Raw genomic sequence first — 15993 nt, 5'->3', positions numbered from 1 at the left:
TGCTCCTGAAGGAAACAGGAAACGGTTTCTACAGAAGTCCCTTGCTGTTCTCCCAGCTACGTACCAGGAAGCTTCTAACAGATCTCCTGAACTCCTGTCGTGTAGATGTTTCAAGGGCTCAGAGACGAGCTAGAATTCCTCGAACTCACTCTGGTCTCCAGTCTGTTGCAGTTCGGTCTCCGAGGGGCCGCTGGGGGTCAGGGACAGAGGGGCTGGCCCAGGACCGAGAGGGCAGCAGAATGGCCCAGCAGGGTGGGAGATGTCAGCTCCTCCATCCAAAGCCCAGAAGCCACGGCGACGGGTTGGCCTGAAGCCCAGCAGCCCTGAAGTCACAGGGCCCTGGGTGGGGGGCCTGCAGGGGTGGGGTGGCCACTTGGCCCCCCACCCAGTGTAATCCCAGACACAACTGAACTCAGCATAACCTGAAATTTGGTTCAGAGGGGTTTTGTGGTATTTCACTTTGAAACTGTAGCTGGTGCTTTTGCTAAGGATGGGTGAACCCAGCCATGTTTGGGGTTTGGCAAATCCCTCTGACAGGTCTTCAGACACTGGAGGTTTGGAAAAAACCAGGAGGGCATGCTGCCAGACCCTTCTCTCTCCCTTTAATTTTTAAAGCCAGTGTGCGCTTTGATGAGAAACTTAATACATGTGTTTCTGATTCATTTACACGTTCGGGGCTGTTGTTCTGTAACTTTACTTCCAAAGGGTCTGGGAAGCCTCTTTCGTCCCCACACCGTAGAGACCCCTGGTTTTCTTTTTCCTGGGGGGGGTGGGGTGGGGTGGGGAAGCCAGGTCTCAGTTTTCCTGCCACACTGTTAGACTCCGATGGGGCCTGAAGTTCTAGATGGCCCTTAGATAAGTCCCCGAGCCCGGAAAGGCCTGCACAGGTTCCCTTTCCACTGACCTTCAGCCCCATCTCCTTCCCGCCCTGGAGGAACACCATGGAAATGTGTATACCAAATAGTGAGCGGTTCCAGGGAAATATGAGGCTCTCCGAGATTTACGACCCGGAGCCCGCGCAGAACTCGACAGAAAGGGGAGCGCGTTACGGAACGAAAGTGAGGTCGAGTTTCCCCGTGGAGTTCGCAACTGACATTTCAGAGACAAGCCAGCAGGACCCCCGGTCCAGGCCGTCCTCAGGCCCCACCTCTGCCCCCTCGGGACTGACTTCTCACCAGGACCTCCCTTCCTCTGGAAAAGCTTCCTGTCCTTCTCTTTCATCTGTTCTTAAATATCTGTCACCAAGGCTCTTCGGCCACCTCTTCCAAGGGCACAGTCACCGGGTCGGTTGCCCGGGGCCCCGGGAAGTGACACCACTGCCACGTGCAATTTCCACCTGCGGATGGAGTGATCCAGACGCCACGGATGATGTGGTCTTGGACGCTGGGAGCCACTTCTCCTCAAAGAGCTGATGTGGGAAGTCAGTATTCCTGGGGCCTGATGAGAACAGAGAGGCGGTAATGGCATGAGGGCACCGGGCACGTGTTGCCCTTCTGCCAGCGAACGTTATGATTTACCCCGCAGCCACAGCATTTTCGGGTGTTGTCGTACTAGTTTTTGGACGCTGCACGAGCCTCCGTTGATCGGACGCGTTAATGTCTCCAGTTCTTCTGCAGATGCTCCCGCCCGACCAAAACCTCGTGAGACCATTGTGCCAGGTAGCAGGGGCCAGTGGGAGATAAAAAGGCTCACACACACAATAGCCAGGACGTGGGAGCAGCCCAAGCGTCCCTCAGCGGATGGACAGACAAAACGTGGTATCTACATAAAATAGAACATAATCGAGCCATAGAAACGAACGGTGTTCTGTCCCACAGCACAACGTGGGTGACCCTTGAAAACAGGATGCCAAGTGAGAGAAGCCAGACACAAAGGGACATCTACCGGGTGGTTCCACTCATCCGAGATATCTAGAATCGACAGATTCCTAGAGACAGAGGGAGAGGGAGGTTACCTGTTGCAGCTGGGGGGGGGGGGGGCCGGGGGGGGGCGCGTTCTGAAGAACATGGTGGTTGTAGTCATTGCCACTACATGTAGACATAAAAATGGTCAAAGTGGCAAAGGTTGTGTAATGCATATTTTTCCATAATAATTATTTTTTAAAAAATCTAAATGTTTGTTTTTGAGAGAGACAGAGAGACAAAGTGTGAGTGGGGGAGGGACAGAGAGAGAGGGAGACACAGAATCAGAAGCAGGCTCCAGGCTCCCAGCTGTCAGCACAGAGCCCGACGTGGGGCTCGAACTCGCAAACTGTGGGATCATGACCTGAGCCGAAGTCGGGACTCAAAACTGACTGAGCCACCCAGGTGCCCTGATTTTTGAGAGAGAGAGAGACAGAGAGAGACAGAGTGTGAGTGGGGGAGGGTCAGAGAGAGAGGGAGACACAGAATCGGAAGCAGGCTCCAGGCTCCCAGCTGTCAGCACAGAGCCCGACGTGGGGCTCGAACTCGCAAACTGTGGGATCATGACCTGAGCCGAAGTCGGACGCTCCACCGACTGAGCCACCCAGGCGCCCCCACGATAATAATTTTTAAAAAGGTCCCCACTGGACTGTCACCCAGAAGCCACTGGAAAGTAGTTCTTTCTCCCATCAGAGTTCGCTCTTAAGCGCCCCCAGACAAGCTTCACCCTGAAAAAGGAAAACATTTGAAGCCACCCCAAACGTTCTTCTCGCCAGCAGTTTCAGAAGAACGTTCCTGCCCATGAATAGTGCTACATCCTGCACTGGGCTGGCGTTCAAAGCCTTTCTCCTTGTAAAAAAAGATCATTCTCGGTTTCCAAAACCAACATCACCCCCCACCCTGAGCCTTTTAGCACTTGATTAGTCGGCAAAACCAATATTAGTTTAAATGGAAGGCAACCTACAGAACAGGGTAACACACGGAGCCACTGTCCTCCCCCAGGGTGACCGAGCTGACCGGGTATGAGCCGCAGGACCTGATCGAGAAGACCCTCTACCATCACGTGCACGGCTGTGACGTGTTCCACCTCCGCTACGCGCACCACCTCCGTGAGTACCTCGCTCACGGCGCGGGGCCGGGGGCCGGGGCCGGCCAGGGAGGGGGTGGCCAGAAGCGGGGCGGGAAGGCCACCCTTGTTTGGTACAATGGTCCTCCGCTGCGCACACGTGAATTCTAAACCTCAGACTGACCCCATCCACCCCTCCGTTTAGCGCAGCTACTGGTCAGTTCTCAAGCATCCAGGCTTACCTTCCAGGGAAACTCTGGCAGGTGTGGGATGGTGCACAAGTTGCTGACTCGAGACGGTAGATTGGGAACCTAGATTTCTCTAGGACATCCCGACACGTTCACACAAAGCGCAACAGCAGAAGCACCAACGCGTGCAGAGCCCTTGCTCCTGTGGGGCACTGGCTTAGGTGATTAAAGATGTTACTAACCCGGTGAAGGAGACTCTCCTGTTCGTGATCCTCCTATCCCTACTGAGGATGCTGAGGTTCAGAGAGGTTAAGCCACTTGCCTGAGGTCACACAGCGAGAGACTGGAGAGTCTGGAGCCAAAGCAGCCAGGACCCGGCCCCTGACCACTGTCCGCCACCCGGCTGGGAGGCTCAGGGGAGACCACAGGTTCCCAGGATGGGAGAAGTCAGCATGGAAAGAATGAACAATCACTATTCGATTGGCCAGTGCAGAAGGTTTGGTGAACATCTGGACGGGGAGGGGGTGGGGCTCTAGTCACTGACATGTTCAAAGAAGTGACGCTTTTCTTCTAGAATCCGAATCAAGGCAGCAAATAACTGGCACGGGGCGGGATACCTCATGTCCAGCCCTCCATGCCTGGACCCAGGGGTGCTTGCTAATGGGGTGCAGATGGCCGGAGCAGCCAGCTCTGCAGGGCCCTCTCGGTGGAGAGGGCAGGCGATTGCTCCGAAAACCCCAGCCCCGGGGGTCCCCCGCCCCTTTCCGTGGAGGCAGGAGCATGGCAGGAGCCCCGATATCCAGCAAGGGAGCTGGAGGCAAGCCCCCAAATTACCTGCAGGAAGGGATCCTCTTCCAAGTGGGGCTCCATTGGGAGGGATTAGGCCTCTAAGCACAGAGAATGAAAACTTATGGAATTGAAAGTCTTCGTTTTAAATCCCATTTCCTCTCTCTCGAACTACCTGGCTAACAGGGGAGCAGGGATTTCCGCCCTGCCACCACCTGGGAGAAATAAATACAGCTTGTGTTTGGGAAGTGTAACGAAGGCCACAGCGATGACCAGCACAGGGCTCCTGTGTCCCCGACACAGAACGGAAGCTTTTCACGTATCCATTTTTTTTTTAACTTTATTTTGTATTTATTTTGAGAGATAGAGAGCAAGCAGGAGAGGGGCAGAAAGGGAGGGGGGGGGGGGAGAGAGAGAATCCCAAGCAGGCTCCATACCGTCAGCGCAGAGCCCTATGTGTGGCTCGAACCCACGAACCGAGAGATCGTGACCTGAGCCAAAGTCAAGAAGTCGGATACTTAATGGACTGAGCCACCCAGGTGCCCCTCACGTATCCAGTTCGGGGCACGGGGCTGGCCCTGTGTCCATTTCCCAGATGAGCGGTGAGCCTCACGGGTGGAGACCTGTGGGCGGGCAGCAGCTGAGTCAGACAGGACCAGAGCCCGGGTTTGTTCGGCTCTCAGGCCTTGAGCGGTTCCCGCCACGTGATGGCTCTGAGCCTTGGAGGCACGGCCCGTCTTCGCTTCACCAGGAGCCCTGATCTTCCCCGAGCTCACCCGGCCTGCAGAGGGAGTTTATCTGAGAGGTCCACTGCAACTTGCATGATAAATTTGCCTCAGCTCACTGGAATTTAGCATTTCCAGACATTTCAATTATCCAAGAGAACCCTGAAAGGGAAGGCATACACAGGCTTCCCGGAGACACACAGAAAAGGCAGAAGCATTTAGAAACCAGAGGAAGCACGTGTTTGTGTTTTTGTTTTTTCAAATGGGCTCGAATTAGTAAATCAAAGAAAATAAAAAATAGCAATATTGACAACGATTGCTATGGTGCGGTGACCTTAACTATGGTGGAGAAACCACCCCAGGGGCAGGAGGCAGAGAGCATATCCCAGCCAGGCTGGAGGTGATGGGGGGGGGGGGGTGGCCTTGGGATCCACCATGAACCTCGCATCTGTCCCTGACTCACTTCTGTCAACTTTTCCAGATGTAAACTAGAGGAGAGCTGACAGGGAGAGGTAGTGGAGGGCCTTGCCCACAGATGGGGGTGGGAATTAGTCTTCTAGAGCTCACGCCTTGGCTCCAGGATTAGAACCTCACTTGGGTGTCCCTCTCAGGGAAGCCATGACATTAACCTGGACATGACTTTCCCCTCCAAAGCTGGGTCTTTCAGATGAAGAAAGGGGCGATATTCAACAAAACAGAGCATGATTTTTGGAAGCAGAGTCTTTATTGGTACGGAGCTGGGGAAGTTTTGAAATCTCTCTGTTGTGTGGTCCCTGGGGTTTCATCTCCTTTCCAGGCACAGAACTGGGGCCAGAGGGGCCAAATCCAGAAGCCGACCTCGAGCCTGGGGTTCAAGTACAGTAGTTTGTTCGGACAGTGACTGAAACACAGGTTGGGGAGAGAGAGAAATAAGCCACGGAAGGGAAGGAGCCACAAGACGGGCTTGTCTGACTGGGACTCAGTCAAGGGGAGTGAGCTGAGGTATTTAGACTCCTGCTCCTGCCTGTCGTGAACTGAAGGCTGCTCTTAGGGGTGTTAATCTCCCCGTCCCCCCTCATCTGTTAGAGTGAGCTCTGCCAAAGAAAGGCCTCAGGAGGGAGATGGGGCCGTCAGAAGTTCCTGGGTGCACTCCATGGTGAGGGGAGGGACGTGAGGAGACATCAACCAGAGCGAAGGTCCGCCTCTTTACCGTGTCTCCTCAGCCTCCTCCCCTCATTGGTCTCCAGGCTTTGTGAAGAGTTCTCCATCCAGCCATCCCTCCATAAGGTGCTCCTCACCCCCCAGCCCAGCCTGCTTGGTCATCTTGTCCTTGCTTTGCACACCTTAGTCACCTTTCTCTTGTGGGGTGGGGGGCTTTTTTTTTAAGATTTTATTTTTAAGTCATCTCCACACCCAGTGTAGGACTTGAACTCACCACCCTGAGATCAAGAGTTGCACTCTCCACCAATTGAGCCAGCAGGCGCCCCTCTGGGGGGACCCTGTTGCCCTCACTGCTCAGGGTCCCTGTTGCTCCATTGGAGTGTCCTCTATCCCCAAACTCCTGCCCCATGGGCAGCGGGGGGGGGGGGGGGGGAGCTAAGCACCGCCCCCCTTTCCAGTTCTGTTTTCACTACCGCCATGATGTCAGCTGCTGCCACATCTCTTCCAGGAGGGTGTGTCCAGCTCCTCCCAGCCCAACCCAAGGGCCCTAGGTTCTTATTTCTGGACAATGCTTTCACCTCATGCTGTTCACATTCTTATGGGGTCTATATTGATCTGCTCAGGCCACTGTAACAAAATAACACAGGCTGAGGGGCCTGAACAACAGAAACTTGTTTCCTAACAGCTCTGGAGGCTGAAATCTGAAGTCAGGTTATCAGCAGGACCGGTTTCTCCTGAGGCTTCTGCCTCTGTAGGTGGGCATCTCCTTCCTGTGTCCTCACATGCGTGAGGCCCTCTGTGTGTGTCTGCCTTCTCATCTCTTTCTATGACAGGGACACCAGCCATATTGGATTAGGGTCCCCGTCTTACTCCATTTTCCTTTAATTACCTCTTTAAAGACCCCATCTCCAAATGCAGGGACATTCTGAGGTCCTGAGGGTCGGGGCTTCAACATACGAATCTGGGTGGAACACAGGTCAGCCCATGACAGGGACTTTCTTTAATAGCTCTGTGTCCTTACCCAGGTAGTGGGCCCAGCTGGGCAGGCTGGCTTGGGGAGGGCAGGTGGGAGGTCTGTGAAGGCAGGATGCGTCATTTGGAAATGTGGCTTTTCGGTCCTGTCTCCGGGTGCTTCAGTAACGCAGGGCTCAGGAACCTAGCCCAAGCCTCCCGCCCTCCCGCCTGGGATCCCAACCTGGATCCCAGATCCACACGGTGGCCCCTGCCAAGCTGGGGGCTCAAGTCCTTCAATTCAGTCACCGCTGGAGCTGGCCTAGTGGCTGTCCCAGGAGCACAGGCATGCAGGGTGGCCTCTCCCACTTCCTCCCCATCCCCCACAGCTGCACATGGCTGGAGGGGCCAGGGGCCACGGTGACCCTCAGGATTCCAAGACCACGGGTCGGGGGGCGGGCGGCTGGCCCCCTCTTACAGGGAGACATACAGACGCATCTTCCTTCGCAGTTGATGAGGTCACTGAGCGCAAGAAACATCTACAATACCCAGGGAGGTCACTGTCCGATTCTCCAAGGCCAGATTTTCTCCACACCGGCGTCCAAACCCCAGGACTCTCTGGAGATGGGGCGAAGGGCTCTGCCAGCAGCAGAGTTGGACATCAGGCAGTGGTGGCTCTGGATGACCACAGTCAGCCAAATGGTTTTCACACATTGTTCAAAATGTTATCTTAACCCAGTGCAGGGACCCACAGGGTCCAAAGAAAGCATAGCCCCTGAAGAAAGAGAATTCAACACCTTCCAGAAAGTCAGCTTCCTGAGGAGAAGCAGGGCTGCGCAGGGCAGTCTTTGGGGAGCATGGGCTTCCAAGGGGTCAGCAAGACAGGGGCTGGCATGGCCCGGACACCTCGTGTCACTGTGGGCCTGGCCCTTCCCAGACGAGCCATGCGAGTCAGACCGTGCCAGGGCTTTCCCCGGAAGCTTCTGTAGAGAAAATGAACACGGATCCTCTAGGGAGCGTATTTGAGCCCCCCTCCAACCCTGTGCCCTGCCCACTGTCCTGTGGTGGCCGAGGGAAGGCCCCCACAGCTCAGCTAAGTGTGGGCCCTGGTGCAGGCATGACAGTCACGTGGCCTCAGGGAAACGGGGGCCCTGAACTAGGGTCTGCCCTTGCTGTCTCCCTCCTGTCTTTGTCAGGTGTTTGGGTGACTTTTTCTTGCATGGAGGGGAGCCAATAGAGGTCTGTATTCTCTTGACCTGCAGGTCCTGGGGGTGGGGAGGGGGTGATGCACAGTTGGGAAGGGATTGATATCGCTGAACTTGAAGATCTGTTGAGGGACACCAGGCAGATTTCTGGAAGACACAGCAGTTTGGAAGAACCATGATGTCCAAGATGGTGGAGAATTGCACCCAGCTCCCCGCCTGGGGCCCCTGGACAGAGTGGGTCAAGTCCAGATCACAGAGAGTGCAGGCCAAGTCCAACTGTCCTAACACTTTCAATCTCACGCAAAGGCTTCTAAGCCTGAATATGTGGTCTACAGAGTTCAAGCAATAACTGTCATAACAAAATTCCAGGACACCTGGCAGCACAGGGGGCACCTGGGTGGCTCGGTTGGTTACGCATCCGGTTTTTGATCTCAGCTCAGGTCGCGATCTCGAGGTTCGTGGGTTCGAGCCCCGCGTCTGGCTCCACACTGACGGTGCAGAGCCTGCTTGGGATTCTGTCTCTCCCTCTCTCTCTGCCCCTCCCCCCATTCATTCTCTGTGGCTTTCTCCCTCAAAATAAGTAAATAAACTTAAAAAAAATTTTAAGGGCACCTGGGTGGCTCAGTCAGTTAAGCGTCCGACTCTTGGGTCTGGCTCAGGTCATGATCTCACAGTTCGTGAGTTCGAGCCCTGCATCAGGCTTTGTGCTGACAGTGCAGAGCCTCCTTGGGATTCTCTCTCTCTCTCTCTCTCTCTCTCTCTCTCTCTCTTTCTCTGCAACTCCCCTGTTCGTTCCCTCTGCCTCTGTCTCTCAAAATAAATAAACTTAAAACAAATGAAGTGGCACACGAGAGTCACAAACTCAAATGCTTATGGGGCCAGGCATGTAGCATGAATGTGTGAATGGGCATCTGTAGGGCAGTAGGGAATGGCTAACACGTGACCATCCAGAGGCATTCCCAGTAAAACAGCACTGAGCCACCAACAGAACCCACCCGTGAGCTTACGCGGTCCATGGGACACTGGTGTGCAACCACTCTGTAGCATCGCTGTGGAACAGGGCACAAAGGTCTCGAAACGGAAGACAAACTTGCAAGTCTCCAATCCACTGTGACGATTACATGTCAGGGGGGCGCCAGCCTCTGCTGCTGGCCTTGCCTCTGGACTGGAAACGGGTGATCGCGTTTAATTCATGCTCAGACCCCTTTAGATGCTCTCTTGCAAGCAGGGTCTGGAGGCAGAGGTGTTGGCTTGCAGGTGAAGGTGTGGGGAAGCCTACACCTTGAGGGGGAGCCAGGAGCAGGGGAGCGGTAAATCATGGGAGAAAGCACCGCGTGATCTCCACGTTGTCCTGACCCGAAAGCAGTTGTGGACATAGAGGTGTGGGCTGGACCTTCTCGGTGTTGCCAGACGGGTCAAGCTCTGCCCATCATCCGTGGTCAAGGTCCCTTTGGACACATCCCACAAGGTGGCCCTTGTGGGCGTTCTTCCTTAAAGTGCTTCTCTCTTCCCGGTGCGTTCCGTGTCGTTCTGCCAGCCAGACGTGCAGACTCCCTAGAGGAGCGCACGGCTTTCCATCAGTGTCACCGACTGCAGGTCTGAGCTGGCAGAGGGGACATAGCAGGAGGAGGGGATCAACCTCACCAGTGTTTCTGTGGAGGGCGGTTTTGTCTCCTGGCGCTGCTCTAACGAAATACTACAAACTGGGGGGCTTAAAACAGCGGAAATGTACTCTCCCAGGGTTCTGGAGACCGGAAGTCCGAAGTGAAGGGGTCAGCAGGGCCGAGCTCCCTCAGAAAGCTCTGCGGGAGGATCCTTCCTGCCTCTGCCAGCTTCTGCTGGAGTCCTTGGCTTGCAGTCCCAGCTCACCAGTCTGTGCCTCCACTTTCCCTCCTGTGAGTGTGTGTCTCCTCTTTGGTCTCTTATGGGGGGATCGTTGGAGGCAAGGCCCACCCTGTTCCAGGACGATCTCGTCTATCTTGAGATCCTTGACTTAATTACACCTGCAGAGATCCCTTTTCCCAAATACGGTCACATTCACCGGTTTCAGGGGCCAGGACGTGGAACACATCGTTTGGGGGAACCCCATTCAATCACCATAGGGATTTTTGGCATCTGACATCATCAGCTCTTACAATTCAAAACGGAAATAGAAATTATGCTCCAGGCCAAGGTTCCCTTGCCTCCCAGAGGAACCAGGCAGGCCACCTACTTTTCTGCGTAGCAGATTCACGGAACTAGAATTTCCACCCCAAAGCGGCCTGGGCAAACCGTGACCGCTGGCTTCCCTCTCAGCATGGGGCACCCTGATCTCAGAACCACCTGAGGCCCCGATGCTGGAGATGCTGTGGCCCCACAGGAGCCTAGGAGCAGGGCCTCTGTTCCCGGAGCTTACAGCTTACGGGCCTTCTCCAGCCTGCCTGGTCCCCCACCGCCAAGCAGAGCCTTACTTTATAGCCCCCCCCCCCCCCCCACCGCTCTCCTCCTCCCCCCACCCTCCACGGGATCATTTCAGGCAGCTAATTAAGAGCAACAGATTGGAGGGGGAGCTAGACCGAAGCAAGGCATGTTGTGACTAAGCGTCTAGGATTTCAGCTTGGATTGATAATGTGGACTATCACCACGGGTCATAGAGAAGCAAAAAACAATTCTATGCCCGTGTTTGTTTGGTCTCTGTATCTAAGCCGCCTCAGAGCAGAGTCAGGGAGCGTCAGAAATAAAATCTCTACAACTGCTGCCCTTGGCATCCGAATATAAAATATTTGGGATAAACTGGCTTTATTGTATCCAGCTTAGATGATTACGGGTAGGTTTTAGGAATGTTGTAAGAAATAAGGAAAGTATGAAATCCAAGAGAGGGAAAAGGAAAACTACACCATCTTGCTGCCAGGGGCGTGACGGGTACCGCTAGGGACAGATTTCAGAGTGGAGGGGCTGAGCAAGTCCTTCTGTTGAAGGAATGACCTCTGGGGAAGTCCACGTATGGGGCCCCAGGTGGGTCCCATAGCATGTCTTTCGGGGCCAAAAGCAAATTGGCCGAGTCTCCGCTAACCTCCCTTGTACCTCTCCTTGCACATTGAGCCACAGAGAACCTTCTGGAGACTCGTGCCCCTTCCTCCCAGAGGGATCACTCTGAGACAAGGGAGTCAGAACACCGGGCTGGGGGCCCCGGCTATGCCCTCAAGATCTGCTGGCCCCACTTCCTGGTGGTGCCTACTTCCCACAGCTGTAGGGGACGTGAAATGAGGGGTTCGGACATGAGCGGGCACCCGAAACCATGGATTTTGCTGTTAAAAAAGCAAACCCCAAGAGGAGGAACATTGTAAGGATAGCTCTTTCCTATTATCTCTGTCTGTGCTCTCCAGCACGGACTCTGGCCCCTGCCCCGTGCGTCCACGGAGGTGCACGTGCTAAACCCGGGAAGAAGAGAGCCTGTGTCTGCACTGTTCCCGGGAGCCCCGCCCCGCGTCCCAGGGGTGGAAGGGGGGATGGCGGTCACCCACCGAAGGGGTTGGGGGCCTGATCCGTGTTGTATTTCCACTCCCTGACCCCACACAAACTACCTGCCTGTGGAAAAAATAATTTTTTCATTTAAAAAAAAAATTTTTTTTTAGATGTTTTTATTTATTTTTGAGAGAGAGACAAACAGCATGAGTAGGGGAGGGGCAGAGAGAGAGGGAGACACAGAATCCGAAGCAGGCTCCAGGCTCTGTGCAGAGCCTGATGCGGGACTCGAACCCACAAACCACAAGATCATGACCTGAGAAGTTGGACGGTCAACTGTCTGAGCCACCCAGGTGCCCCAATAATTTTTTCACTTTTATTATAAAGCTGATACCTCCTTATTGTTGGAAATGTAGAAAATCAAGAAAAGTGGAATAGAAGAAAATGAAAATTAACCTGTAATTTGACCAGATAATGAGAGTTAATATGTATTGAGTCTTTGCTGTGTGACTGCCACCACTAGTCTAAAGCTTCCCATAGGTGATCTAATCCTCACTGTGACCATGCGAGGTAGGGAGTGTGATTACGCTCTTGTTCCAAACAGGGAAACCGAGTCACCGGGGCTTTGTAACGTGTCCGAGATCGCAGTTAGTTGGGGTGTATATGTGAGCGTGCATGTACTTTTTCTTACCTGTACTCTATGCTCTTCTGAATCTTGTCTCTTTTTTTAATGAGTTATAACTGACATACAACACTATATTAGTTTCAGATGTACAGCGTAGTGATTTGATATTTGTACACGTTCCTGCATGATCAGCACAATAAGTCTAGTTACAATATATAGTTATATATATTTTTTTCTTGTCTTGAGAGCTTTGAAGAGCTCATTCCTTTAGCAACTTTCAATATACAACACGGTGTTATTAACTGAAGTCTCCGATGCTGGAAGTTTGTACCTCTTGACCATCTCCTTCACCCGTTTCTCCCACCTGCCCTCCGTCACCTTTGGCAACCACCGATCAGTTCTCTGTATCTATGATTTTTTTTTTTATTAGATTGCACATGTAAGTGAGGTGCCAGGGTATTTGTCTTCGTCTGACTTACTTTACTTAGCATAATACCCTCGAGGTCCACCCGTGTTGTAGCAGGTGGCAAGATTTCCTTCTTTTTTATGGCCAAACAGTATTCCTTTGTGAGTGTGTGTACGTATGTATACCACGATTTCTTTATCCATTCATCCATGGGTGGACACTTTGAGTGGTTCCATTTCTTGGCTATTGTAAATAATGCTGCAGTGAACATGGGGGCGCAGGGGTCTTTCCGAGTTAGTGTTTTTGTTTCCTTCGGAGAAATACCCAGAAGTGGTATTTCTGGAGCATATGGTAGTTCGGTTTTAAATTTTTTGAGGAACCTCCTCACTGTTTCCATGGTGGCTGCACCAATGTACCTTCCTAGTCATAGTACACATGGGTTCCCTTTTCCCCACATCCTTGCCAACACCTGTTATTTCTTGTCTTCTTGATAATAGTTATTCTGACAGGTGTGAGGTGAAACCTCATGTGATTTTGATCTGCATTTCCCTGATGATAAGTGATGCTGTGAACTTTCTCATGTACTTGTTGGCCGTCTGTATGTTATGTCTTCTTTGGGAAAATGTCGATTCAGACCTTCTGCCCATTTTTTAGTTGGACTATTTTATTTATTGGTTTGTTTGTTTGTTTATTGCTACTGAGTTGTATGTGTTCTTCGTATATGTTGGATGTTAACCCCTTATCAGGTATGTAATTTGCAAATACTGTCTCCCATTCGGTAGGTTGTCTTTTCATGTTGTTGGTGGTTTCCTTTGCTGTGCAGAAGCTTTTTAGTTTGATGTAATGCCACTTGTTATTTTTGCTTTCGATCTTTTAAGGATTATTTTGTGGTTCCATACAGATTTTTAGGATCGTTTGGTCTATCTCTGTGAAGGATGATACTGGAATGTTGATAGGTATTGCATTAAATCTGTAGATGCCTCTGGGTACTATGGACACTTTATATTAATTCTTTCCCTCCATGAACATGGAGTGTCTATCTTTGCATTAATATGTGTCTCCTTCAGTTTCTTTCATTGACGTCTCATAGTTTTTAGTGTCTTGGTCTTTCACCTCCTTGGTTAAATTTATTCTTAGCTATTTCATTATTTTTGATGCAATTGTAAATGGGATCGTTTTCCTAATTTCTCTTTCTGATAGTTCATTACGAATGTGTAGAAACTCAACAGATTCTTGTGTACTTATCTTGTATTCTTGACCCTTACAGAATTCTCTTATTCTAAGAGTCTTTTGATGGAGTCTTTAGGGTTTTCTATCTATAATATGCCACCTGAAAATAATGACAGTTTTACCTCTTCCTTTCCAATGTGGTTGTCTTTTATTTCTTTTTCTTGCTTAAGTGTTCTGGCTAGGACTTCTGATTCTGTGTCACATAAAAGTGGCAAACGTGGGCATCCTTGACTTGTTCCTGACCTCAGAGGAAAAGCTTTCAGCTTTCTCCTGTTGAGTATGTTGGCTGTGGACTTGTCATGGATGGCCTTTATTATGTTGAAGTACCTCCCTTCTATATGCACTTTGTTGAGAGTTTTTATCATAGGTGGCTATTGAATGTTGTCAAATGATTTTTCTTTATCCATTTTTATTGTTCACTTTGTTCATGTGGTGTATCCTATTGATTTGCAGATGTCGAACCATCGTTGCATCCCAGGAATAGATCCCATTTGATCATGCCGTATGATCCCTTTAATGTATTGTTAAATTCGATCTGTTAATATTTTGTTAAGGATGTCTACATGTACGCTCATCAGAGATATTAACCTGTAATTTTCCTTTTCTTGCAGTGTCCTTGTCTGGTTTGGGTATCCAGGTCATGCTGACCTCATACATGTGTTTGGAAGTGTTCTTTCCTCCTCTAATTTTCCAAAGAGTTTGAAAAGGATTGGTATTAATTCTTATTTAAATGTGTGGTGGAATTCACCGGTGAAGGAAGCCATCTGGTCCCGGACTTCTGTTTATTGTGAGGTTTTTGATGACTCCTTACCAGTTATTAGTCTGTTCAGATTTTCTATTTCTCCATCACTCAGTCTTCGTAGGTTGTATATTTCTGGCAAAGTATCTGTTTTCTTGTAAGTTGCTCAATTTGTTGGCATATAATTGTTTTTCTTAAAGTGTGCTACAATTATTTCCAAATTTTTATTTAAATTCTAGTTAGTTAGCATACTATGATTGTTCATAGTAGTCTGTTATTATCTCTGTATTTCTGTGATATCGAATCCTGTCTTTTTTTTCATTTAACATTATATCATACACGTTCTCCGTAATATTTCAAATTCTTATTAATCATTATTTCAATAGCGGCATAGTATTCCAAAGTTTATTTCATCTTCCCTAATTCATGGGCAATTAAGCGTCCCCTTCCTCTTCCCCCTGAATTATAAGCAGGACCGCTTGTAATAGGAGCAATGAGTGGAAGTGAAGTCACTGTGTCAGTGGATGTGAACTGTCAGACCGCTTTCCAGGACGACACGAGTCCATGCTTCTAACAGCACGTGACAATGCCTCTCCCCATAGATCAGCTGACATCATTGTTGTCATTTTATTTCCCTTGAGATACAATTCATATAATATAAAACTGACCATCTTAACAGTTTTCCGAGGTTTTTAGTATATTTATAATGTCATGCAACTATTACCTCTACTGAGTCCCAGAACATTTTCTTCATCCCCAGAAGAACCCTGGTACCCATCAGCGGTCACTCCCGGCTCCCCTCATCCCCCAGCTCCTGTCAACCACTAATCTGCTTTCGGTTTTTACGGATGTGCCTATTCTGGACATTTCACATAAATGGAACCAGGCAATATTTGTTTCTTTTTTACTGTCTGCTGATTTAATGGATGGTATCTAGCTCTGAGTTAAGCAAATACATTGAACATTTGATCATCATTTATATTTAATCTTTGGTGAATTGTTTGTTCCAGTCCTTTCTTCATATTACTTCTAGGTCTTAATGTTTTTATTGATGTGTATGAACTCTTTACATATTAAGGCTGACAACTCCTCGACTATCATTTTTGCAGTAATTTTTCTTCCGCACCAGAATATTTTGCTGCAGGTGTTAAAGTGGATGATAAAGAGGCACCCTTAATGTGGAAAGAAGTCACAGAAGGCCATGGAGAGCCTCGGGAGGGTTTGGGCAGACGGCGCGGGGGCTCTGCCTAGTGGCATAAGATGGGGGCTGAATTTCTGTGTCTGTGAGCCTCCAGGGGGTTCCTTCAGTGCCAGCTAGTGCAGTCACAGAATTTGGCCCCCTCCCCAAACCCCTGCTCAGGTGGCTGTTAGTAGGGCCCTGGGGCCAGCCCTGATTTGAGAAACAGGAATGCCCTGTAGCCATGACCTGGGCATCAAGGGATGCCTTTTAGGTTTGTGCTGGCCTTCCCCTCCTTGGAGAAGGATAACTGGGCCTTTCTCTTCTCTCCTGCCCACCCAGGGCTTCTGGCACTTCCCTTTCTCTCCAGCCTGTGCCCTCCAGGCCCTGAGGCAAATTAGTACAGAGGC

General features: G+C 50.8%; 1 protein-coding gene across 2 annotated transcripts in view; it reads left to right on the top strand.

The window, feature by feature from the left end:
• The window catches only part of SIM2 (SIM bHLH transcription factor 2), a 49748-nt gene that overhangs the window by 29428 nt on the left and 4327 nt on the right, over positions 1-15993 (top strand). For both annotated transcript variants that reach the window (XM_042903364.1, XM_042903363.1), the window contains exon 7: positions 2904-3010. In XM_042903364.1, coding sequence (XP_042759298.1) covers positions 2904-3010 — 107 coding nt within the window. The remainder of the gene's footprint in view (positions 1-2903; positions 3011-15993) is intronic.

The sequence above is a fragment of the Panthera leo genome, chromosome C2, assembly GCF_018350215.1.
Source record: "Panthera leo isolate Ple1 chromosome C2, P.leo_Ple1_pat1.1, whole genome shotgun sequence".
NCBI lineage: Eukaryota > Metazoa > Chordata > Mammalia > Carnivora > Felidae > Panthera > Panthera leo.
The sequence above is the reverse complement of the archived record's forward strand: the minus strand, read 5'-3'. Positions and strand labels throughout refer to the sequence as shown.